Consider the following 27,733-nt stretch of genomic DNA (forward strand, 5'->3'; position numbering starts at 1 on the left):
CTTATTCTGGGGTAAAAGGATGCTATTTTTATGTTACAAAAATCTGATGTTTTAATAACCATTGTTTTGTTCCCTAAGTTACCTACCATCGGTGTCTTACTCATTTTCTCCCTTCCTTTCCTTCTTTTTCATTTTTTAATGTTACAAGGGGTTAGTAAATTGCTCACCTATGAAAAGTGATGGTAGGCTTTTTTTGATAAGTAATTATATATAGCTCTTACAGAAAAAAATTCATGTGCGGCAAAGATGAAATGATTATGGATATAAAAGAATTAAGTGAAAATGAAGGCAGCGGGTGAAGAGAGAAAGAGCAGAAGGTAATTAATTAAATTCTACCAGGGGTTAAGAGGAACCTCAGCCACTAACGTTCTGTTACATTTCACAGCATCATACACACCGCAACCAACGGATCTATCGATCCAGAATCACTTATCTTAAACTAAAAGGTCTCGATAGAAGAAAAATTTGATGAAACATTCTTGTCAATATGGTGCTGCTATCAAGGCAGTAGCTCATTTCCTCCCATTAGGATGAAGTGTCAAGCTGGAATGATCAAGTGCAACTGACAAGGGAAGGGAAAATGAAGTGACTGGTCGAAGATCAGCCTGTTTTTTATAAACACAAAGCTGGGCGTGATGCTCAGTTGAAGGGTGGGTAGAGAGCAGCCCCCTGGTCACAGGGGTGGGTGTGCAGGGGTGAGGACCCTCAGAGGGAAGTGAAGGATGGAACACTTAAGGAAAAATCATAATAAATAAATCTTCATCCGGTGAAATTGAACACTCTATTTCCCTTTCTGGGTGGAGGAACGGCTGTGAATTATCTCGCTTTTGCAGTCCTTTAGGGGAAAGACTAATGGCATCTCTGCCTGGTAATGTTTAATAATTAAGGTTAAAAATTACAGTTTGGAGGTGTGTGGTGATTTCTTGCTCATGATTTCCAGGATGATTGAGAAAGCAGGGGCCAGAAGTTTCAGTGAAACCCCCAGGAATAGAGATCTTCCTTACAAAGGGGAACTCTTTGTCTTTTTTATGTAAAAGATGCCATTTTAATATGCAGTGAGATGGAATTCCTGTGATCCTCCAGTTATGTAACAGCTATATCAAAAGATTCGTAACTCTAGGGTCTACTGGCTAAACACACACACACATTTCTAATAGGCTGTACACATTTCTGCCACTCTTCTGTAATAGAGCTGATTTTAATCATGCTTTTATTTTAATTGGTAAGCAAAAATGCATTCCAGCAGGCTACAATGACTGAATTTCTAAAATGGATCATCTTGGACCCCTTCCCAACCATACTTCTCGTCTTTTAAAGTTTTTGTAAAGGCAAGCAAAACAAACTGGCACTGAATTCATAAACTAAATACATTTCAGTCTGAAACAACTCTTCACTGAATTTTTTGTTCTATTTTTACAAATCATCAAAATCTTTAGGTTGTAAGTACAACCTCACGGGTGTGGAACGAATACACATTAAAAAATTAGCGTAACGCAGAAATAAATTAAAAATCTACAAAACACACAGTGAAACACTCCAGGACCTGAAAAATACACGATGTCTGTGTGAGAAACTACAATTTATTGTTTAGAGACCTAAAACCTCTGAAGTGACTAATGGCAACGGAATAAAGTAGCTAGTGTATTCCCTTTAAACCTTCTGTCCCTGAAGTTACCTCCCATTCATCAAAAACACAGTCGCAGAGATGAGACTTAAAAAGGATGTTGCAAAGACAACCAATAAAGTGACTAATCCTGTATTTACTATCAAGTTTTCACTCCACTGCATGCTCTCATACTGTCCTCTCTCCAAGGGTTATACTTTGGGTAAGCAGTCTTTCTGTTAATTTTGTTAAATTAAAATACCAATTTCTTTCCATTAGCATAGAGGACTGTACATTTTTTGTTCTTTAAAAGAAGCAGCAAATGTGCTGAGCAAATTTAAAAACAACCGGACGCGAATCATAAAAACTCCTACCTTACTAAGTTCTAGATAATTCCTGTTTTCTCCCATCATTGAAGATGCTGTCATTCTCTTACTGAGCCGGGCAGATTTATGTCCTCTGAATTTAAAAGAAGGAGAGGAAGATACGAGGGCTCCTGTTTGTGACAGTTTGGACTGGAACAAATGGTTGATGACGACGTTTTCACTAGCTAGGAAATAAACAAATGAACACCGTAAGTGGCATTAGAATCGTAATTTACGCAAGCATTAAGCTAGCCCTCATCCTAGCGCTCTCACCACGAAAGCGTGCGGGGAGGGAATCGACGTTTCCTTCTGTCCTCTTTGTTTTCATTTTCCCCACTACTCATCACACTGTTTGATGAATTCTGACTTTCTTTGCCCTCCACCCAGAGTCTGGATCCCAAGCTCTCCTGCCCTCGTGCTGCGCCCTGAAACCTTCGCTTTCAAATTGAGGGGCACTCGCTGCTCTCCTAACATCCAGAACCAGATCGGACCTGCTCGGACCTAAGACCTCAGGGCACTTGACCAAGCCATGAAGACTTATGGTTTCCATTATCAGCTCTCCGTTCCAGGAAAACAACTGCCAGGAGCCCACAGCCCCAGGAGGAAGCTCTCAGGGCGTCTGCAGACATCAGGGGAGCCCCTGACTCACTCGGCCATCTCTGCTGTTGGGGAAGAGGTGCCTCTTTTTCTGATCCAGTTAGGCTGCAAACGTGAAAGCAAGCTGATAACTTTTAGATGTCGGGTTACAAAAATTCTAGTACTCCTGGGTCCATATGTGTTTCCTGACACCTCAGGGAGAAAAGGGTGCATGAATGAATGGAGTTTTGGTGGCAAATCTGAACAGTCAAGTGAGAACCATGTCTGTCAGTTAAGCACCTAGAAGGCAAGCTTCCCGTGTTACTTACAGCTGTATACAGGAAGTGTTTAAGCCTCAATTTCCTTTTCTATAAAATAACCACTGAGTATCTACTTTGTGGGTTCCTACAAGACTGAAGGGTGATGTAACGTACATACACTGTTTGGGATCAGTCTTAGCCCACTGGACAGTCAGCAATGGCAGAAGCAAAGTGGTTTAGTTTCTACCATTTCCACACTCAGATTATTTCACTTGCCCAGCTACTGTATAGCAGTGCATTCAGTGAAAAGTCACTGCAAGAATTAAAACAAACAAACAAACAAACCAGTGAGGCAGGAGAAGGGACAGAGAAGCGAAGACACAATTATGGATTACAGGAAGGTAAACAGGAGCTTTGTGGTTATGGGTTGGAGTTTTGGGAATCACAATAAACTCATGATTTTTAATATACAGTTTTATATATGTGTGTGTGTATAAAATCTATATGTATATTTTAAATTTTCTAGTTCTGAAAGGGTCTATAAGCAGTAAGACTCCAGTTGCAATGAGCTCAGCCTGCCCCCATTTCTAAGTTTCTTAATACTATTTGTTCATAAAATAAGGCATCTTGGGTAAGTGCCTAGTTTAGGATGTGAGGCAAGGTAGAGGATCTTAGAATATTTTGGAAAGCCAGAATGTAAAACAGTGCTAAAAAAGGACAAGAGAACCTGTCAAAAGAACACAAGAACCAGCTTGGAGGGGTTCTCATTGGCTAAGTCTTGGGCAATTTTAGTATCAAAATAATGACAGTAATGGATTGTGTCCCTTAAATAAAATAACAATTCGTGAGTCCATACTGATAATGAATGAACAGATGGATGGATGAATTATTAGAAAGGAGAGTTCTTATAGCAGGATGTCATTGCTGAAGATGGGGGTTATAAAAATCACACTTTTGTAACCAAAAGAGCAATCACTGATGTAGGCAACAATCATTGCCTCAGTCAAAACTAACGGGTGAAAGCTTGTGACAAACACTTCTTTAGAAATGACTTATCAGTTACAAACCGAAAACAGTGACGTTAGGGAGCTCTGAAGGACAGAGTGATCAAGGTGAAGGTCACCATGAGCTTTGGAACACAATATGCTAAGAAGGAGGCATCGTCACCTCCGTGGGGCTCCTGCCAAGAAGGTGGAGACTGATTCCAACGTGAGGAGATAGCAAACAAGCCCACATTGAGGGACATTCTTCAAAAACTGGTCTTCCACTTTTTAAAACATTAATGTCAAGAAGAAAAGCTGAGGAAGGGTCCCAGATTAAAGAAGACTACTGAGAAGTGGCAAGTAAACTCACAAATGATCCTGAATTGGGGGGAAAATCATTCTGAAAGAGATTTGTGGGATAATCAGGAAAGTGGTATTTGAACTCTGAATTAGATACTGGTGCCATATCAATATTTAATAGTCTGATCCAGTGTTCTTGCCTGGAGAATCCCAGGGATGGGGGAGCCTGGTGGGCTGCTGTCTATGGGGTCACACAGAGTCGGACATGACTGAAGCGACTTAGCAGCAGCAGCCATATCAATATTTAATAGTCTGGTCATTTCCTGGGGTTATGGAGGTCATGTCCTTGGTCTCCGGATAGGGACCAAAGGATTTGGGCAGAAAGACATTTGGCCATTCTCCTGTGGTTCAGAGCATGTGCGAGACACACACACACAGATGGGAAGTAGACAGCAAGAGAGAAAAAGAGGAAGAAGATGAAAAAAGTCAGTCTGGGAAAAGAGCATATGGGAGTTCTTTGTACTAATTTTGCGACTTTTCTTTAAGTCTGAAATTGTTTCAAAACAACAGTGAAACAGTAAACATACAATGCCACGACCTGTTTAGCTAAATTAAAAATATTATTTATATTTATAACTAGTCTGTGGATGAATGGAACCACGCATAAAACAGTGCCGCAAGTCATTCCCATAATTGGGGAAATGTCTTTACTAAGCCCCTCAACAGTAGAAGTAACTATGAATGGAAACACATAACTGACGGTGTCTGTCCCTTCTCTGGATTGCAGGCTGGGACCGCGTGAAGGTCAAGTGGAGAAGCCTTTCCCTGTGATGGAGACATGTCATCGTGGGACAGGCGGGGCGCGTGCGCTGAGACTTTCGGCCTTGGTGCCGCGCCTAAGAACCTGGGGAGGAAGCCCTTGGAGAAGAGCCAGCTCTGGCCTCCCTACTCGATTTCTAGGAGTCACCTGCTGCAGGCATTTTCCTGCAGGTCCCCATATGCACAAGCGGCAATGAGAAGCACCCCTTGCCGGGGTCTCCACACAACACTCTGGGCGCCTTCCTGCCAGGAAAAGGGGATGAGCTAACTGAGGTGCCCAAGGTCTGTAAGCAGGAATGCAGAACCGCCAGCAGCATCATCGGCGGTAGCTTTCCTCTACTTCTGAGCAGACTGAAGAGTCTGGATTTTAACTTCTCTGCATCTTTTGGAGTCCAGTGGACCTGACTTCTCAGCTCAGGTGCCCAGAGGGACCCATGCTTATTTTCTGTTTAAGCGGTTGTCACCCAGCTCCCAGTCTGCACTGGGCAGGGTCTCAGAGACCCAGCCAGGTTGGCGAGGATCCTGCCACAGACCCCACCTCCTTCCTCAGGCAGAGCTTTTGGATAACAGGATACAAATCAGGTGCTGTAAGCAAAGTTCTCAGCAAGGTGTCTGGAAACATTACTGTTATCTGTAAACTACACTTTCTTTTAATAACTGTTTGCTATCTCAATCCTCTTTGCTCGTATGACAGAATGGGTGAGCCAGTGTGGCTTGGGTGCCAAACCCAGCCCCTTGCCTGTTTTTGTAAATAAAGTTTTATTGGAACACAGCCACATCCATATGTATTGTCTGTAGCCACTTCCTCCTTATCGTAGCAGAGCTGAGTCGCTGTAACACTGAACTTATGGCTTGCAAAGCATGAAATATTTATTCTCTAACCCTTTGCAGAAAGTGCTTGCCACCTCTTGTATGAACATATAAGGACACATTGTAAACTTTATGCTCATGTTCAGATGTATCTATAGTCTAAAATATTTAAAGTAAGGTTCACCTGTTTTCTCTTGGCACTTGTCAGGCAGCATACACAAAAGAGTAACTTTAAAATATAAGGCCTCTATTAAGATAAGCAGAATTACAATAACACAAGCTATCTTGTTTTCATTCTAAATACATATTCTTGTGCCAACTTTGAAAACATGCTGTACACTAGACCTTCATAAAATATATGGATTAAACTGAAGTATGTTATAAATGAAAGTCCAAATATTTGAAAACCAGAAGGAAGGTATTTCCAGTGATCATAAGCTCAATTATCTCACTCTTTTCTTTCTACACGGTATTATTCCAAGTCCATGCTTGTATCATTAGCCTCAGCCTTTAAGAGAACTCAATAACCATACATCCCGAGAGGCAAGTGGAGTCATTCTCCATGAAAAGCAATACATTGCAACTCTGCTACTTGATTTAAGGTAACGATGTTCCTCAAGCCAGAAGTGATATGGATGTCTTGTTTCCAGCTCAAAGGCATCCAGCTATTTCATGAAAGGCTATCATATGCTTCTTTTCCCAGGAATGATAAATGGCTTCACCTCATTTAGAGCAACTTAAAGCACAAAAGATGATACATTTTAATTCTTTGAAGAGGTTATTAGGAAAATGTGAATCACTGCAGAAGTGCTAGTAATAAAATAATTACTAGAGGGGGTAGAATTTATATGTAATATATATAGATCTGTATATGGGCATCTATGTATACAATTATACTCTATATAAATACAGTACATCATTTTACATATACTATAGGCTTATATATATATATATAAATATATGTATATAAAGTACTAAGGTTCACTAAGTAGCTGTTGCGTATAAATCTATATTGGTATATACATATATGCATGTGTGTGTGTATATATAAACTTGTACTCTCATTTTACTTTATAAACATCAGCTCTTTATATCTGAAAGTGCATGAGAATAAAATACCAGCCTTCGGTGTACTCCTGAGTCATCTTAAGTAATGGAATTCACCCTGCTGTGGCCTAAATAACTCTGGAAACCATATTCATCTTCATCAGTCCGCACAGAAGAGCTTTTTTATATTCACACCACCAGAGTGGGAAAGGTGTTTTATATTTCTATCTGCTAAAAGCTTAGTTAAATTATGGTTTCTACTAGACTCCAAATTAAATTGTAACCCAAGTATAGCATGGCAAGATCCATTCCTTATTATTCTGGGCATTAGAATGCAAAAGATATTTCAATTATCCTTAGCTGGTGGCATATTTTACAGGACCATGTTCAGAGACAGGGACATAAAGAATGGGTGGCATTTTAACCAAAGAGGAGGGAAACTTACTTTTCATTACAAATAGAAGATTCTGTGAAAGGGAGTCTTTATTTTTTTCAATTGCTCCAACAGCTTCATACATTACCTATAATAAAAGAAAGTAGCATCATTACTAATGGTTAAACATGACCATGAAAGTAATTTTCTTTAAAGAACAACTTGACTCAGTGACAGTTTTAAATTATTCATAAGAGCAGTGTCTTCAGGTCATAAAGTTTTCACTCCAAGCAAGTTCAAAGCTCTCCTTCCCAGGCTCTCCTCTGCACATTGAGTCAGGGATGCCTCTCCTGTTCGGATGGGCAGAGTCCTCCTCCAGTGTTGGAGAAAATGGCGCTGATTCACGTCCACTGTGGTCCCTTTGGTTTCAAAAACTCTCACATGCTCAGAAAACTCTCTAACCCAAGTTAGAAAGGCTTCACGACACCTTGGGAAGGAAGCAAGTGTCACCTCAGGACGAGAAATGGGATGGCTTCTGCATTAAAAACTAAAAGTAGAGCTACTGTGTGATCCTGCAATCCCACTCCTGAGCGTATATCCAGAGAAAACTCTAATTCGGAAAGAGACGTGCACCCCAATGTTCATGGCAGCACTATTTGCCATACGACAGCCAGGACACAGAAGCAACCTGCATGTACATCGATAGAGGAATGGATAAAGAAGGCATGGTAATGGAACACTACCCAGTCACAAAAAGAATGAAATAATACCATTTACAGCAACATGGACGAATCTAAAAATTACCATATTGAGTAAAGTAAGTCTTTATGATGCTGGGAAAGATTCAAGGTGGGAGGAGAAGGGGATGACAGAGGACGAGATGGTTGGACGGCATCACCGACTCGATGGACATGAGTTTGAGCAAGCTCCGGGAGCTGGTGATGGACAGGGAGGCCTGGTGTGCTGCAGTCCATGGGGTCGCAAAGAATCAGACACGACTCAGCGACTGAACTGAAGTGAAAGTAAGTCATGCTCAGTCAGGCAGTCATGTCTGACTCTTTGTGACCCCATGGACCGTAGTCTGCCAGGTTCCTCTGTCCATGGGATTCTCCAGGCAGGAATACTAGAGTGGGTTGCCATGCCCTCCTCCAGGGGATCTTCCCGACCCAGGGATCAAACCTGCATCTCTTGTGTCTCCTGCACTGGCAGGTAGATTCTTTCCCACTAGCACCAGCTGAGCTAAGCGGTAAAGCCAGACAAATAAATAACTTTCAGATACTTCTATAATTACTACCCAGTTTGGTCCTAGGCCAAAACATGGCTTACCAGTGTCAGAATGTGAGCTATGTTATATATTACACGTTGTTGAATACAAGCAAATTTCTATATCATCTAGAGCAGTGGTTCTCACCCAGGGGTGACATTGACCCTAACCAGTGCCTGGAGACATCTGTGTTTGTCACAGCTGAGGGGTGGGAAGGACCGGAATGCTGCAAACACCCTACACTGCCCTGGAAGCTCCACAGTGAAGAGTATCTGCCCCAGATGCTATCGGATTGGGGTTGAGAAACCTCAACCCGGAGCGTGGCTCCTGCACGCCCTCCTGTATTAGAGGCAGTGGCGCCCCTGAGACTCCCGACACCCAGCTAAGGCATCTACGTCTTTGGGTAGATGGCAGGTTATTTAGCAGGGTATTTGGTGGGTCATTTGGTGGGTGTTTGGCAGGTTATTTAACATCCCAGAGATGACCCTGCAGTGTTGGGTCCTCCTCTCTACAGTCGCAATCTATAACTCTAACTTCTGCTTTTCAGAGGAATCTGATGATTCTGGATTGAACACACACACACACATACACACACACACACACACACACACAAACACACACAAGTGAACGACTGTCTCTAAAAACATTCGTCATCTGTCTTTGCTCCTGTTACCCCTTGTTTTCTGAGGGGCCTTCTCTTGTTTCTGGAGGGAGCGACTACGGATTGTTCAGCTCTGCCTCTGCAGCAACAAAGTGCCTTGTCCTTTGGGCAGATTCATTAAATAGTCAATGAAATGAACAAAAAGTTTTTGTTATAGTGACCATCAGATCAGATCAGATCAGATCAGTCAGTCGTTTCCGACTCTTTGCAACCCCATGAATCGCAGCATGCCAGGCCTCCCTGTCCATCACCAACTCCCGGAGTTCACTCAGACTCACGTCCATCGAGTCAGTGATGCCATCCAGCCATCTCATCCTCTGTCGTCTCCTTCTCCTCCTGCCCCCAATCCCTCCCACCATCAGAGTCTTTTCCAATGAGTCAACTCTTCGCATGAGGTGGCCAAAGTACTGGAGCTTCAGCTTTAGCATCATTCCTTCCAAAGAAATCCCAGGGCTGATCTCCTTCAGAATGGACTGGTTGGATCTCCTTGCAGTCCAAGGGACTCTCAAGAGTCTTCTCCAACACCACAGTTCAAAAGCATCAATTCTTCAGCACTCAGCCTTCTTCACAGTCCAACTCTCATATCCATACATGACCACTGGAGAAACCATAGCCTTGACTAGACGGACCTTTGTTGGCAAAGTAATGTCTCTGCTTTTGAATATGCTATCTAGGTTGGTCATAACTTTCCTTCCAAGGAGTAAGCGTCTTTTAATTTCATGGCAGCAGTCACCATCTGCAGTGATTTTGGAGCCCAGAAAAATCAAGTCTGACACTGTTTCCACTGTTTCCCCATCTATTTCCCATGAAGTGATGGGACCGGATGCCATGATCTTCGTTTTCTGAATGTTGAGCTTTAAGCCAACTTTTTCACTCTCCACTTTCACTTTCATCAAGAGGCTTTTGAGTTGTTCTTCACTTTCTGCCATAAGGGTGGTGTCATCTGCATATCTGAGGTTATTGATATTTCTCCCGGCAATCTTGATTCCAGCTTGTGTTTCTTCCAGTCCAGCATTTCTCATGATGTACTCTGCATATAAGTTAAATAAACAGGGTGACAATATACAGCCTTGACGTACTCCTTTTCCTATTTGGAACCAGTCTGTTGTCCCATGTCCAGTTCTAACTGTTGCTTCCTGACCTGCATACAAATTTCTCAAGAGGCAGATCAGGTGGTCTGATATTTCCATCTCTTTCAGAATTTTCCACAGTTTATTGTGATCCACACAATCAAAGGCTTTGGCATAGTCAATAAAGCAGAAATAGATGTTTTCAGCACAAAATCATGCTGCCTGTTTTTATTTAAGATTATGTTGGTGGTTAAGTCACTCCCTTATGTCCGACTCTTGTGACCCCATGGACTGTAGCCCACCAGGCTCCTCTGTGCATGAGATTTCCCAGGCAAGAATCCTAGAGTGGGTTGCCATTTCCTTCTTCATGGGATCTTCCTGACCCAGGAATTGAATCTGGGTCTCCTGCATTGCAGGCAGATTCTTTACCAACTGAGCTTCAGGGGAAGCTAAGAGAGTATGTTGATGTCATTAACACAAGATCCTACACTCTAGACGTCTCATGAATGGCATCCTGATTGTATTTGGATAGTTAGAGAAAAAGCTAGAGGTCTCCCACCAAAACAAAAGCTCAAAACTTGCCAGTCAGAGACTCCAACTGGCAAAGTTACACGGAAAAGGTACTGAACAAAATCCATGCATGTGCAGACACTCAAGGAGGGCGGTTCGATGCCTGTAGAAAGCATGGATTGGGCAAAAGGTTCTGCTTCATATAAAATCGATGAATCTTGAAGCAGGTGAACTTCATTATTTTGTGGCAATGGGTTTAGCTCTCTAAGTGTGTCTTTTTGGGGGGACAGACAAGGCTGTTCTAGCTTAGCTGGGCCACTCGGGAGGGGAAGAGCAGGTGCTGCTGGATGGCAGGAAGCAGGCTTCAGGCGTGGGTCTTTCCAGGTCACTCAGCCCTGGGGCTCTGATTTCAGCCCCGCCCTTCCCCTTTCTGCTGGTTTCTTACTTACGGGATGAAAGGAGAGAAAGCCTGAAAGTCACAAAAGACAGAGGCCAGGTTAAATGCTCTTTTCCGCCCTCTGTCTTTACATAATTGAAACTCAGACTAGTTTTTTTTCTTCTTTTTCCTCTTAGGATTCATGCTGTAAGTGACAGCGTCCCTCACGCATGTAACAGAGAACTGTATATGCACAGGGCCCCCTACGAATCTTTAAGGAAATTGTCATGTAGTCAAAGGTTTCCTTTCGAATGATTCTGTTGAGTAAAATGGCTCAAAGGCAACGGATTCTTTCCCCCACGTTTCAGCAGTTAGCACACTCATCTGAACGCATTGCTGTGGACGCCAGGCTGGGAGGACAGCGTAAGCTGGGAGCTGCAGTCGCGCGTGCTCCTTTTTTGGATGTACTCGCTGTAGCACAATAGCAGGTAAATGCAGTTCATGTCCCTGAAAGATGAATTATGTTCGCCGTATATAAAAACAGGGGTATACAACTTTCACCCTGGGTGTGAATCACTATCCATCAAGGTTCCTGGGCTCTTGGGTCCACAGAGAAAAGTTTACAAAAGGCCAGACCACACACACGGTCTTCCCAACTGGAGGTTGTCAAGCTCAGGCTTGGCTAATCGCCAAGGAAAACTGCGGTGCAAAGGTGAGTGAGCTCCGAGGAGACAGCTCCAGCCAGCATCTCTGGTCTTAATTCCCTGAGTTAAAGCAAGAGCGGCGGGCTTACAGCCTGGGTGAAGAAGGTGTGGGCTCTTCCAGCGTGTCCATACCGAGTCACTTCAGTCGTATCCACATTCTGCAACCCCATGGACTGCATCCCGCCAGGTTCCCCTGTCCATGGGGATTCTCCAGGCAAGAGTACTGGCGTGGGCTGCCGTGCCCTCCTCCAGGGGATCTTCCTGACCTGACCTGTGTCTCTAAATCTGCCTTGGCAGGCAGGTTCTTTTATCAGCAACGCCATGTGGTTAGCCTGGCGTCTTCCAGTACGAGGTCCTGACTCTCCAAGTCTGTGGTCCCAGTCCACCTCCAGACGTTGGCACGCAGGAGGAGGGCTCTGTGAGGTCCAGGAGATGTGCCGTGGGAGCACCCACTCGGCGGCTGATCCACTGAGGACCTGCAGCGTGTCCGTAGCGTGAGCACCCACAGTGTGTCTGGGACTCATGGACCACACTCTCTGGTGTCGAATAAACACACACACGCCTTGGACCCCACCCAGACCTTTTTTTCTAAGATTTACTTATTTATTATTACTTTTGGTGCTGCTCTAGGTCTTTATTGCTATGCAGGGCCTTTCTCCAGTTGCGTGGAGCAGGGAGGACTCCTCCCCGCGGTGGCCTCTCGTGTTGCAGAGCACGGTTCTAGGCACCAAGGCTTAAGTAGTTCAGTGCACTCAGCAGTTGCAACTTGCAGGCTCAAGCTCACAGGCTCAGTACTTGTGGCCCACAGGCTTAGTTATTCTGTGGCATGGGGGGGGGGTCTTCCCTAACCAGGGATCGAAACTGTGTCCCCTGCATTAGGAGGTAGATTCACTGGATCACCAAGGAAGTCCTCCAGCCCGTCCTTTCTGATCATCGTTTAGAGGGGCGGGGCCCGGCAATCTGCATTTTGAACTTGCCCCCTAGCTGATCCTAGTTCACGGTCAAGTTTGAGAATCACGGCTCCAGGGACTACTGACCTGATGCTCTGTGAACTCTGCCTCTGGTGTGATGCTGGCCGGAGATGGGGCGTCTGGGGACAAGGTCTGCAGAGGATCAAGGCTTCCTGGGCATTTTAAATATGGAACAGCTACTAAAGCAGATATTTGCTCCTAAAGTTTAAGACTGGTGCTAAGTTTAAGATGAGAATACAATATAATTATGAAGTATCTGAAGTGAAGGTCGCTCAGCTGAGTCTAATCTCTGCGACCCCATAAGCTGTAGCCTACCAGGCTTCTCTGTCCATGAGTGGGTTGCCATTTCCTCCTCCAGGGGATCTTCCCAACCCAGGGACTGAACCTGAGTCTCCCGCATTGCCGGCAGATTCTTCACCTTCTGAGCCACCATGGAGGTAAGCTGGGAGGTGAAAATCGTGGCCAGCAAGCAGGCATCACCACCTCTGTTTCAGGACTATTATTAGCAAGTGGAATCAGGGTCATCACATTTAATCGGGACAGTGTTACCAGAGAAACAAGAAGATACATGAAGCAGAGGCGGTCCGCATGCCTTTAAGTAAAGAGACGCATCCATCTCTTTACTGAGAATTCACATTTTTTTCTACCGGTGAGAATTAGGAGACTGCTGAAGGGACCCAAGAGGGAGAAGGACATGACCTTGGCTGCTGAGATGGGAAGCGGTTGTTTGGATTCCAGGATAAACAGGGGACAGAAGTGCTTGTATTCGGTCATTAACTGGGCTTCTGGTTTCACCATGAATTGACAAGTGGGACTAATATGGAAAATCAGTTTCATTTATTTATTTACATTTTTAGAGTCAGTTGAGGGAGTGTCTGGGGATTTAGTTTAGTTGAGCTTCTGGATTTGTGAACATGAAGACATGACGCAAGCAGAGATATTAAAGGTAGACACGGAGCTGTGAAGCCCATAGAGACACAGGCAGGAGAGAGACGGGAGCCATCCCCATCAGAAACCGAGTCATGAGAGCATATTAACTCCCCAAAGGAGACAGAAAATACTGTCTTGGGAAACACCAACATTTACAGAATGGAAGTAATTTCACTCGTCAGTCAATCCCCATCTCCACCACGATATTTACATGATGCAAAATATAATCCATGGGAAAGAGATGGGATTAACAGCTGATAAAAATCAGACTTTTGACATACATTCTCGAATTCTCTAGACCACATCAGAATGTCTGTAAAGTTGGATTTTAGCCAAAGAAATAAGATTGTTTTTCAGCAAATGTAAATGGGTCTGATAATTTTTCATGCCTGGCTTCAGGTTTCTACCGGAGGTTTGCTGAAGAAGTCTGGACTTCATGTGTAGTGGTAAACTGATCTCTCTATAGCATCAGTATTTGTAAGCAGAGGTTTCTGTTTTTTATTTTTCCATTAACTGATTCCATCCAGTAGTTTTGCTTGCTCTCATTCTGATTCACTTTAAGTTGATAGATACTAATCAACAAAATAAGTTACTAGGAGCAGATAGTATTACTGTTAAGTGTTTTTAATATAAATATCTAGAATCTGGATATGGGCATTGAATTGAAATTACCATATCTGAAATTTATGAACACGCTTCTTTGGTTCCTTTTGAGAAGAAAAAAAATACCAATCAACTAACAATAAGATATCAATATTCAAGGAAATTCTAAAGTTTCCTATGTATAAATGTCTGTCATCCACGAAGATGAAGGAACCAGTTAAATCTTTGGAAAAAAAAATAGAACAGTGAGATTCCCTAAATAAAAGCCTGCATTTTTTTTCTTCCTAATAAAACCCTGGATAAGGAAACATTTATCAAATCTACAAAAATCTACACCAAAGGTGATACTGACACAAGAAATGGAGCACCAGGAGCCCGGCGGAGCTCATTCTTATTTTTCTAAAAGTCTGCCCAAGGGGTGAACAAACGCAGATGTAGATTAAGCTCTTTCTGTATGGGTCAAAACATCCTGGTCAAATAACCTTTAATAGTAACAGTTTGGCTTAGACCAGACGGATTTCATTGTTATGTCTGGGGATTCTGCCTGGAGAAAAGAAGGAGAGAAATAAAAGGAAGCTTCCTTATTGATTAGTGCATCTCCTTTTCCTGCTGATTTAAAGGTTCACTTTCAGAGCCGTCTTGGGCACATGGGGTCTCCCACAAATCTCTGGGGGTGAAGGCCAGCCAACAAGCTACAGAAGACGCTCCTGACACAGGTGGCCTGGGGAGATTGAAGGGACCAAGCCATCCCCCCTCCCCCGCACACATGTTATGTAAATATGTCTGAGGGCAAAGAGGTTGGCTGTCATCCGCGTATCACCCAGAATGTAATGTATGGCAGCCTCCGTGAGATAAAGATCTCCGCTTCTCAGAAGTCTGGGCAACACCATAAATCTCACCCGACATGTTTCACACTTAATTTATTCCGCAATAGGGGTAGATCCTTTTCAAGGAGCAGGGGGAAAAAAAATCACGCATTTTACAGACTGGCCACAAATCAGTCTCTCCCCCACATCACTCCGATCAGCAATCTTTTAGTAACTGGGTTCCCGGAAAGGCTTGTGGAAATGAGTGACATGATGATAAGGGCCAGGGTCCACTGTCTGGGATTACAACTTTATCCATCTCGCTAGGATGTGACTTAGGGGGCTGGGAAAGGAACCTCGGTGAATGCAGTCACGCCCCACCCTCATAAAGATGCACCTACGAGCACATCATATGAAGTGCTATACCTTTTCCTCCTGCCGTAAAATGACATCTCAGAATACGTATGGAAATTGCAGAGAGTGCTTCCATTTTCTTAAGGGAAATAACAGTGAAAGGATCTTTAAAAATCTGCAATAAAACTTCAAAGACCTTACAGGTGTGTGCTTGATTAAAATATTAGTCACAATGCTTAAATGGTAAAGAATGTAATTTTTACAAAAATTGTCTTTAATCAAGGTAGCATTACTGATCACAAAAATCACCAGGTAGTCAGTGAAAAACAGAATGTCACATCAACATAAGGTGAAACAGATTTCTAAATACTCTTTCTTTTAATATTATAGTTTCCACAGATAGAGGAAAATCTCAATTTTCCACACTAACCTTCCAATGAAGGCTTTCAAATGATACAGGAAGTGTAAGAAAAGATGACGCCATGGCTGTGGAGGTTACATATTCCTTATCATCTGCTAAAGCTGCATTAATACCATGATAAATAAAAACAAATATTCTAACACACATAGAAACATCGATTTATATAACACGAGCATATGTATAACATACAAGAAATAACAAATATCTTTTCTAACAAATCCAGGGCATTTGCCAATAATTTAGAAAAGTCAGTCGGGACTCCAATATTCTCAGTGTAGCCAGTTGATTAGATGGCTCCTGAAATACGTTCGTGACCTCAATATCTGTGATTGATGAGTTTAAAAGCGTGCTAAATATGGTGGTAATTCTGCATAGAAAGACCTTCAGCTCTTGTTGGGGAAACGTGACTGGTGTCTTTGACACAAGGCTGCACAACAGTCCTCCTTGCACTGATTTCGTGCTTACCACTTAACCTTCACTTGATCTTAGCCAACAAGCCGAGAAGCGGGACCGCTTAAACTTCAAAGCGAGTTTTTTTGAGGTTCACAGCTCTGTTCCTCTTAATCACAAACTCCACGGATGTGCCGGCTGAGGGTTAGCGTACTCCGCAAAGTCACAGCAATGGAGCCCCAAGCGCCCTGGAGCATCTATCACGCAACGCAGATTCCATGAGGTGAGGTAATACAGACTTCACCACACGCCACAGTAGAGAGAAAAAGACGTGGGGGTGGGGGGCAGCAATGAGAAAAGTGAGACACGCCCCCCAAAATTCATGCCCACCAAGAACCAGAATGTCAGAATGTGCTCTTTTTTGGAAATAAGATCCTTGTGGATGTAATCAGTTACGATGATGAGGTCCTACTGCATGGGGGGTGGGGTGGGCAGGGGGGTATGCAATGACTGGTGTCCTTAATAAAGAGAAAGGGATACACAGAGACCCAGGCAGAGAGAAAACCTCATGAAGATGGAGGCAGAGACCTGGGTGCTGTGTCCACAAGCCAAGGAATGCCAGCTGCTGGCAACCCCAGAAGCTGGGGGAGAGAGACCTGGAACAGATATTTCTCAGAGCCTGGAGAGGGATCCGACCTGCAGACACTTGATCTCAGACGCTGGCGGACAGAACTGTGAAGGATACATTCTACGGCCTGAAGCCACGCTGTGTGAGGGAGCTTGTCATGGCACCCGCAGGAGGCTCACTCTCAGCGGTGCAGTATTTGTTAAGTCACAGAACACTGTTCCCCCCCACCCTGGAACATCAACACCGACGATTGGGGTGGAAGTGTTTCAGAGGCACTTTGCAACTTGAAAACGGCTATGCAATCATCAGGCATGCTTGCTGATGAGGGAGGAGAGAGCAGAGAAACGTGGACGAGGAAAGAACTGGGGCCTCGGGAAGACAGGAAAGATTTGGAAAGAAAGAGGAAAGGGGTGTTCCAGGTGAGGAAACCGCGTGAGCAAAGACAGACATGGGGCAATGCAGATGTCATTTTCAAATGAATCAGATGTAGTTTAAAAAAACCAAAACTACAGTGTTACAAGTTACAACTCCTCACTACTTTTCTAATCTGTAAATGCTGAACCAAGGAACAGGCGCATTAATTCCCAGAGCTGCTGGAACCAACAGCCACTCTGGAGTCAGGCATCCCTGCTTGCCATCCTGGCTTCTTCCAGCTTCTAGAGGCTCCAGGCTGCATTCCTTCAGTCCTTTCCTCTCTCAACTCGCCCTTGCCTCACGCTTATAAGGACACTTGTCACTGGGCTTGGGACTCAACAGATAATCCAGGAGGATCTTCTCCTCTCAAGACTCTTGACTTAACTACACATGCAAAGACCCTTTTCCAAATCAGATCCCATCTGTAGGCTCCAGGGGTGAGCATCAGGGCCTGTCCTGTGGGACGGGGGCACTCTCTCACCCACTGCGCTGCTTGTGTGTTTGGAAAGAGAAGGAGGCTGAAACACAGACACAGCACCTTAGGTAAGAGACATCACCAGCTTGATTTCCATGAATCATCAATGGGACACTTACCCATGAATCACTTCATGCCAAAAAAACAACAATGATCACAACAAACAAAGTTCAGACAAAGACTTGCTGAGTAGACACCAAAGAGGATCAAATACATGTCATATCAGTTCAGTTCAGTCGCTCAGTCATGTCTGACTCTTTGCGACCCCGTGAACCGCAGCACACCAGGCCTCCCTGTCCATCACCAACTCCCAAAGTCCACCCAAACTCATGTCTATTGAGTTGGTGATGCCATCCAACCATCTCATCCTCTGTCATCCCCTTCTCTTCCTGCCCTCAATCTTTCCCAGCAGCAGGGTCTTTTCAAATGTGTCAGCTCTTCGCATCAGGTGGCCAAAGTATTGGAGTTTCAGCTTCAACATCAGTCCTTCCAATGAACACCCAGGACTGATCTCCTGGTATTATAGGACCTGTCATATATTTGACAGCTATTAATCCTGATCTCTATTTTCATGAATTTAAGTTTTATTATTTCAGATTGCTTTACTATCTGTTGATTGATCCTCTTTTCTCACATTAAAGTGTAGGGACTTCAAAATACTATTTCTTTTCAAGTTTAGGAATCACCTTCAAGAAATTCAGCTTTCCTAAGAGCCAATGTCTTTCACCAAATCATAATTCCTCCTTCCTTCAAGATTCTTAATTTTAAAAGCCAAATTAGATGCTCTTCCGGATTTAGTGCTTATCCATCATTTAAATCACCAGAAGTTTAAGAGCAATCCCTAAAACAGGTAACCCCATATACAGTTTAAAATTTGCTAAAACAAATAACAACAACTTAAAAAAAATCCCACACAACTCACAGCTTCTTTAATTCAAATTCATGCTCACTAACAAGACCTTGTTAATATTTCATGCACAGTCTCTTCCCATTGACTTTAAAATATTTCTGAAATGGAGAGTGGAAAATACATCATGCTCCTATGAGTAATGAAAAATTCAAATGTGTTTAGGGAAGATCTTCGGCTATAATTTAAATAATGTTGCTTAAACATTTCTAAAAGACCTCTGAGCCTCTGCTCCAAATGAGATTCAGAAGCCTGGTCGGGGCTCCTGCAGTCGGATGTGTGGGTCCTGGGGGCGGGCGGCTGGAGTCAGAATCATCACCAGCAGTGATGATCGCCCTTCCTGTGAGATGCAGTACCCTTCTACTAACAAAACCAGGTAAACGAGTCACGGAGGAACAAGTGGTGATGGGAGGGACTCTAGCACATCTGTCTGGGCAAAGAAGAGACGCCCATCAAGCCCTCGACCCCCCAAGCCATGGCAGTCTCCCTGGGGATCAACTCGGTCATCAGAGAGCTAGTCAGGATTGCTCATCCTACAATCCAAAATAGACCCCTGCCTGCTGGTTTTAAGCCAATTAGCTCTTTGTTACAACTTCTGAATTACAAGATGCAGAAATGTGCTGCTTTCCTTGAAAATGCAATGCCTCAGAATTGAAGTGTACGAAGCTACATCTGATGATTGGAATGGCATATGGCTTGACATACTGCCACAAATTACATAGACTCTATGCTTCAACATGTGAATAGTCCTCAGGGAGTCCTTGGGCTAAGACTCATCAGTACATCTCAGTGAAATGAAAGACTTTCATAAAACCACAAAATTGACTCCAATTATGGAAAATCCTGCTTTAAAGTATAAAGGTGCTTTTACAGGAAATTTTGTGATTCCACAGGGTCTTAGCTATGTGGCAATTAATCAATGGGCTTTCTCTGCTTTGCTTTATTGCTCTCAGAGCTCGGTGATTGCTCTTCCTTGCTTTCCCCTAGATTTTCTTAAAACAACTGAAATTTTATTAAGTGTTTGTGTAATACTTTTTGAATGCAAACATAAACTAATTAGCAAGCAAAATATTATTCCAAAGCGTGGTACCATTCAGTTTAATGCAATTAGCATTTACGGAACATCTAGTATATCCCCAAGATACAACACAAACAGACTTACAAGGCAGGTCAGGAGGGTCAGGTGTATAGTTACTGAAGATGAAACTTGCAGAAAAATAAGTTTTCAACTAAATCCTATGAATTCAAGAAATTATTTTTTAAATCATCAAATAATTCATTTATTCATCAAATATGTATTGATATCTTTTACGTGCCAGACACTTTCCCAGGCAATGGGGATATGAAAGAATATAGAAACAAAGATAGTTGCTTAATAGAACATCCATCAACAGATTAATGGATGAAAAAGATGTGGTACATATACACAATGGAATATCACTCAGCCATGAAAAGAACGAAATAACGCCATTTGCAGTAATACAGATGGACTTAGAGATTATCATACTGAGCGAAGTAAGTGAGAAAAAGACAAATATCACAGGATGAACTTATTTGCAAAACAGAAAGACAGACTCACAGACGTAGAAAACAAACTATGGTCATCAAAGCCGAAAAGGGCAGAGGGATAAATCAGGAATTTGGGATGAGCAGAAAGATAAACCACACGTGAAAGATAAACAAGATCCCACTGTATAGCACAGCGAACTATACTCAGCACCTCGGAATAACCTACAATGGAGAAGAATCTGAAAAAGAATATATGTGTGCATGTGTATATACACACACATAAATATTCTTATGTGAAACTGAATCACTTTATTGCACACTTGAAACTAAACATTGTAAAGGAACTAAACCTCAACATTTTTTTTTCTGATGCAAAAAGTTTTCTTGAAATGAAAAGTTTCCTAACTTTCTAATGGTATTTTATTATGCAAGTATCTTTGTTTCTATGTTCTGTAATAAATTCTCAATGTAAAGAAAATATAGACCAAAAATCTAAACACAGGACTAAAAGATTGTCAGTGTTATAAAAATTTTAATGGCTAAGTATCTCAAATACAGAGATAGTTCATAATTTCTGAGAATATCCATTCATTATATAAGATCATCCACTGCCTTCCTCCCCACATCTGAGCCATCGCACTAGAACTTCCCCAGGTGTTCCTGCCTAACCACCCTGTCCAGGCACACTTCCTGTTGGCCCTGACCTCTGCTTCCCTCTTGGTTTCCGTGATACTCTCCTTTCCTACTAATATCTTTCTCCCTCTTCTCCACGTTCAATTATCAGATACACATTTTCCAAAATATGACTGTTTCTAAAAACAACCAACCTCCCAGCATCATTTTCAGCATCTCCTGAGGGTTTCCATTCAAAACTCTCCAATTCAAAATATCTGAAACTGAGCTGCTTCCAAGGCAGCTTCCAAGCTGCCTTCTTCTCTAGCATTTCCCTTCTTGGTTGGCCTGTGACAACCTCCCATCAGTCAACAGGGTGAGACCCTCAGAGTCATTTCCAGTCCAATATTACTCTAAGCAAGTTATAGCATAAACATTTGTTAATTTATCCTCTCCTTACTTGACCGTGGTATATTTGAGGTCTCTGGTTCGCTAACGCCTGGGCTGTGGCAGACGGGAGCATCCAGTAACCACTGGTTAAAATGAATTGAAATACACTGAGAGGGAGAGAGTAACCAGGGATCCCCCCCAAACGGTTATTTGTACTACATCCCAAACATGGGGGGCAAGCCTGGAGGCTACAGATTCAGAAGTGGAAGAATTCACTATGGATGGGAGCTGGATTGGAGGCCAAGTGGGATGTGTAGGTAAGTATGGAAAGATGGATACAATTGGCCCTTGAGAAGAAGACAGGAAGGTATTTCTAGCTTGAGTTGTGAGGGGCTTCATCTGGGGGTGCATAGAGAGCTGCAGGAAAACAGTGAGTGGACTGGAATAAAGCATCTGCCTAGAGGTTTTGTAGAGGAGAGCTGGGCACATGAGCCTTGGAGGAAGTGATGCACCCACTTGGAGAAGCCCAACATGAGCCTGGCCTCAGGGGTGTGACGGGTTTACACAGATCAGAGTTGGTCCGTGAAGGATGTGAAGCATGAAGCATGCTTTACAAACCTGGTTAGGGAATGGAGAGGGACCTGAGAGCAACTCTCCTAGGTAGACATGCTTCAGGAAAAGTAATTTCATACTAACAACTATTGGAAAAGACCCTGATGCTGGGAACGCTTGAGGGCAAGAGGAGAAGGGGACGACAGAGGGGACAACATGGTTGGATGGCATCACTGACTCAGTGGACATGAGTTTGAGCAAACTCCAGAAGATAGTGAAGGAGAGGGAGGCCTGGCATACTGTGGTTCATGGGGTTGCAAAGAGTCGGACACGACTGAGCGACTGAACAACAGCAACAACTATTTTGAGGGTAAGTAAACTCAGGTGTCCAGGTGGATTTTGAAAATATCCCGAAGTTCACAGCAGACCTTCTGTATTAAATCCAGCTCTCTTTTGTTCATATTGTTACAAATCTGGCATGCAAGCTCAGTCACTCAGTCATGTCCCATTCTTTGGGACCCCATGGACTGTAGACAGTCAGTCTATATAGTCAGTCCTGTGTCCATGGGATTTCCCAGGCAAGAATACTTGCCTGGGAAAGTATGTAGTTTAGAATTTTCAACAGCAGAAAAGTTGTATTTTTTCTTTCTGGTACGTAGACCTATATGTGTGCCTGACTGCTAAGTCACTTCAGTCGTGTCTGACTCTTTTCAGCTGCATGGAGTGGGTTGCCATTTCTTCCTCCAGGGGTCAAACTTGAGTCTCCTGCATCTTCTGAACTGGCAGGTGGATTCTTTACCACTTCACCCCCTGGGACGTCCCAAGTTACAAATCTGGCAACATTATGAAAAGAATTCTACTGCACGCTTCATCACCCATGTTCTGAAGATGCCTAGTCCTTATCAGGCAGAAAGGAAACAGCTCAGGGAAGAAAGAGCTTGTGGGTTGTTCGCCCAGTATCAGTGACCAAAACTCTACAATGTCAAGATCTTAAAGGGTTGCCCTTAAGGCCTTCGGTCCACGAGTGCTCAGTCCTGTGAACTCACCCGGCCTGCGTAGTGCATGACGATGAAAGCTGCACCTTGGTCTCGGAGGGCGAGGTTCCCATTTCCATCCTTCCCAGGGGAGTAGACCGCATTTGTGTTTGAGGATTCTAGCAGACCGTGGAGCTTTTTGGGAAGACTTGGTTCCACTGACCAAATCATTTGACTTTCTTCGTCCAGTAAAGAGAGAAATCCAGAAGGCTTCTGAAAGTTAAAAAGACAGTTGTTTTTCCCTTCCATTCCTCAGTCTGCTATTTTCGTTATTGTTCACACATACCATTTGCAGCCTCATCATGTTAATACGATCACTCAGAACATGAGTTTGCCTTTCAATACACGTCTATTTTTGTTCTTCACTGTGTCCCCACCACCTAGCAAACCTCTGATGTAATGTTGGCCCTCAGTAGTATTTTTTGATCAGGAATTAATAAATAAATAAAATAGCGTGCTTTGACGTCCTGAAAACATGGGCGTTGTTCAAATATATATTCTCATCTTAAGAAAAATAGAATTTCCAACCACAGAAAAGTTGTATTTTTTCTTTCTGGTATATAGACCTATACGTGTGCCTGCCTGCTAAGTCACTTCAGTCGTGTCTGACTCTTCAACTCCAGGGACTGTAGCCTGCCAGGCTCCTCTAAACATGGAATTTTCCAGGCAAGAATACTGGAGAGGGTTGCCATGCCCTCCTCCAGGGGATCTTCCTGATGCAGGGATCGAACCTGTGTCTCTCAATTCTTCTGCATTGGCAGGTGGGTTCATTAGAACTAGTGCCACCTGGGAAGCCCACAGACCTACATATTTATGTAAAAATGCAACTTTCACTCTGTACTTGGTATGTCTTTTCGTTGCACTTTGCAGAGATCAAAGAGAAGTAGCAGCGGAAATCCCGACTGTCATTTCCAGACCCTTATGGCAGAAAGTGAAAAGGAACTAAAAAGCCTCTTGATGAAAGTGAAAGTGGAGAGTGAAAAAGTTGGCTTAAAGCTCAACATTCAGAAGACGATCATGGCATCCGGTCCCATCACTTCATGGGAAATAGATGGGGAAACAGTGGAAACAGTGTCAGACTTCATTTTTTTGGGCTCCAAAATCACTACAGATGGTGACTGCAGCCATGAAATTAAAAGACGCTTACTCCTTGGAAAGAAAGTTATGACCAACCTAGATAGCATATTCAAAAGGAGAGACATTACTTTGCCAACAAAGGTCCATCTAGTCAAGGCTATGGTTTTTCCTGTGGTCATGTATGGATGTGAGAGTTGAAGTGTGAAGAAGGCTGAGTGCCAAAGAATTGATGCTTTTGAACTGTGGTGTTGCAGAAGACTCTTGAGAGTCCCTTGGACTGCAAGGAGATCCAACCAGTCCATTCTGAAGGAGATCAGCCCTGGGATTTCTTTGGAAGGAATGATGCTAAAGCTGAAACTCCAGTACTTTGGCCACCTCATGCGAAGAGTTGACTCACTGGAAAAGACTCTGATGCTGGGAGGGATTGGGGGCAGGAGGAGAAGGGGACGACAGAGGATGAGATGGCTGGATGGCATCACCGACTCGATGGACGTAAGTCTCGGTGAAGTCAGGGAGTTGGTGATGGACAGGGAGGCCTGGCATGCTGCAATTCATGGGATCAGAAAAAGTTGGACACGACTGAGCGACTGAACTGAACTGAACTGAATGATGAGGGTTCCGCTGAGATAACCATTCCAAAGATGACCCCCAAGGATGAGAGTAACCAAAGAGATAAATAATTTTGTTCCACTGACCACTGTTTAGCAGCCAAGGACACAGCAGCAAGTGAGGAGGAGGGCAGTGGTACCCAAGGCTTTCCACATATGGTTAAGTATATGTTAACTTAAACGTATGTATATGTATATGTTGAGTATATGTATTGTCAACCCATTTTTAAATGAAGAGTTAGACTATATATTACGTGCATCACTGTGAGAGGAGGCTTTCTGGAAGAGAAGGACTTCTGTGATTAAAGCACAGCACACTGCCGAGTTAGCAACAGGAAGGAGAACACTTTGCATGTTATTAAGAGGAAAATGAATAAAATAAAATAATTTATAAGTACACAGATAAAAAATAAAGGGTAGAAAGCCATATATTACTCTTTCCAACAGTGAAATGGCATTCGTTTTAAACAATGTTAAAGTGTTTTAAAAATATTATTTGCAAATCTGTATAATGCCTTATGTTAGTAGACACAGATTGCTGTTTATATGAGAGATTTTCATTTTTATGATGGTGACATGGAGGCAAAGATTCTTGCTTTATAAGGTACAAACAATAAAGATAAGCATAAACACCCACAGAAGTACTAAGATTATATGGCATGTATGTATACACATTTTTTTTCCTGCCAAAATTTTCCATATTCAGACTCAGAAATTTGGAGATAAACAAGATTTTTAGAATTTATTTTATGATCTTGCTAGTTTGGAAGTGAAAGTTATTCAGTTGTGTCTGACTCTTTGCAATCCCATGGACTGTAGCCCACCGGGCTTCTCTGTCCATGGAATTCTCCAGGCCACAATACTGGAGTGGGTAGCCATTCCTTTCTCCACGGGCTATTCCCAACCCAGGAATGGAACCCAGGTGTTCCGCATTGCAGGCAGATTCTTTACCAGCTGAGCCACCAGGGAAGCCCAGGAATACTGGAGTGGGTAGCTTATCCCTTCTCCAGCAGATCCTCCTGACCCAGGAATTGAACCGGGGTCTCCTGCATTGCAGGCGGATTCTTTACCAGATGAGCCACCAGGGAAGCCCCTCAGTCTTGGTACTATTTATAAAATAGTATATTTGTACAACGGGTATTGTAACTATTCCAAAAGGAGAGTTTTAATGATATAACTGCTGTTGAATATTTTCATAACAAAATGATCTGATTATTTCTTGTTCTTTCAATCAATTGGTAATCCTTCAAGCACCCTTTCAGAGAAAGATTGTATGCTCCTCAACTGACCCTGAATGATTATAAATGAATTAGAAATCATCAAGTCTCTTATAAATTTTCTTGAAAGAAAATTCTATGTCTCCAGTACTTTGAAATTCATGCATCCTGTGAAGTATCCAATTATATTATATGAATACCTGGAAAAAAAAATCCAAAACTCCAGTCTGGTTACCAAGAGAATAAGCCGTTTCCATGGAAACTCCCTCTTGTACACATTCTGCTTGCTCCTGTAGAAAAAGCACTTCGTTGATGTAGCGGTGCAGCTTCTCATTGGTCATGTTGACACAGAGCTGTTGTGGGGAAAAAGAAAACAATTCACAGGTGATTCGGCAGGCACATGCGTCATTCCAGTCCCCATTTCAGATGGGCCAAGTGCTGACTCAAGAACGGTCAGCACCAATTAGCCATCCAGTCGGCCCTGAGAAGCCAAAGTTGAGAGCTTCACCGGATGTTGTTGAATTTATATGGTCTGATTATGCAATTGAAAATGAGTATGTTAAAAACAACAAGAAGTATAATTCCAACATTAACTTACAAATTTGGGGTCTAAAATATACTTCAGTATTTAAAATATATATTTCCAAAATGAAATTATATGTGGGCCCTTGTCAACAAGTGAAGATAAAAGCTCCATTTTAATGTGAAACCAGAGAAAGGAGGAGCAATTTTTGCCTCCTCATTTCTGAGGTAAAAAACAAAAACAAAAACAAAAACAGGGTTAAAAATGACGGTCTAGGGGCGACCGCCCTGTTTCCAGCAGCATTTCTTGCACCTCTGCTTCACAGTAAAAAATGGTTTCAGTAAATTTGATGATAAGTGAATGTCTGTAAAGCTGAAACTGCAGTACTTTGGCCACCTCATGCGAAGAGTTGACTCATTGGAAAAGACTCTGATGCTGGGAGGGATTGGGGGTGGGAGGAAAAGGGGACGACAGAGGATGAGATGGCTGGATGGCATCACTGACCCGATGGACGTGAGTCTGAGTGAACTCCGGGAGCTGGTGATGGACAGGCCTGGCGTGCTGCGATTCACGGGGTCACAAAGAGTCGGACACAACTGAGCGACTGAACTAAACTGAACTGAACTGAATGTCTATAGACTGGATAAGCTTCCCTATTGCTTCAAGTACAAAATAAGACCTTTAAAAAAGAATTAACAAGAAAGAGGGAAAATTGCTATTAATATCTCCCTTATTCTCAATTAATAGTTTGAAATAAAAAAATATTTTTTAAAAGTGTGTCTGTCTGAAGATCCCCTGGATTGCCCCAGCCCTGGCTGATGTCTGAAGGCAGCAGGCACAGGGGCCTGGAGGGGCCAGTGGGCACTGGGGCCTGGCTCGGGGTATTCAGCTGTGGCCTCGCGAGAGGGGCAGAGGGAGGGGCCCGCGGCATACGTTCATGGGCAGCTGCGTGCCCAGCCTCATGCTTGTATGTAATTGATTAAACAAGGCTTTTTATAAGCCCCTCCCCGAAGAGTTACAAGTAAAGTAAGAATGACCGCTGCTGTCTTGTAAATCATTTTAAAATTGAAATAACTTGAGAGAGAATTCGTCCAGACTTGGAACATCACCTCTTTCTTCTACCACTCCATCTGGGATCTCTGAAATTTCTTGAATTTTCTTCTTTCTCTCTGATTTGGCCAGTAGATAACCAGAGCCTTTTCTCTCTTCCTCTTGATGACTACATCTCATGAGATATATGCAAAGCTGGAAGGGTTTTAAATTTAAAACTGTTTCCTAAATTAACTCACAACTTTCAGATCAATTCTCTGAATATAAACATATTAAAAATATAGTTGCTTTATTTGAGAATGTACCATATAGAACGAAGTTTCCACTCTTGGTTGTTAAGGCAAAAACATTTTGAATACAGATACAGACCCATAAATCTGCATATGAGAGCTGGGAAAGGAAGGTACAGAATTCAGAATTTAAATATCATCTGAAACATATTTCTTTCCTGATACAATCCTGATACAATTGTGAAGTGAAAGTCTCTCAGTCATGTCCGACTCTTTGCAACGCCATGGACTATACAGTCCATGGAATTCTC

General features: G+C 43.0%; 1 protein-coding gene across 2 annotated transcripts in view; it reads right to left on the reverse strand.

Moving 5' to 3' along the window:
• MYO16 (myosin XVI) overlaps positions 1-27,733 on the reverse strand; it is a 517,517-nt gene that overhangs the window by 136,911 nt on the left and 352,873 nt on the right. For both annotated transcript variants that reach the window (XM_044927086.2, XM_044927087.2), the window contains exons 22-25: positions 25,820-25,972; positions 22,730-22,930; positions 7,209-7,284; positions 1,978-2,153 (exon numbers count right to left, since the gene is read on the reverse strand). In XM_044927086.2, coding sequence (XP_044783021.2) covers positions 1,978-2,153; positions 7,209-7,284; positions 22,730-22,930; positions 25,820-25,972 — 606 coding nt within the window. The remainder of the gene's footprint in view (positions 1-1,977; positions 2,154-7,208; positions 7,285-22,729; positions 22,931-25,819; positions 25,973-27,733) is intronic.

The sequence above is a fragment of the Bubalus bubalis genome, chromosome 13 (genome assembly GCF_019923935.1).
Source record: "Bubalus bubalis isolate 160015118507 breed Murrah chromosome 13, NDDB_SH_1, whole genome shotgun sequence".
Taxonomy (NCBI): domain Eukaryota; kingdom Metazoa; phylum Chordata; class Mammalia; order Artiodactyla; family Bovidae; genus Bubalus; species Bubalus bubalis.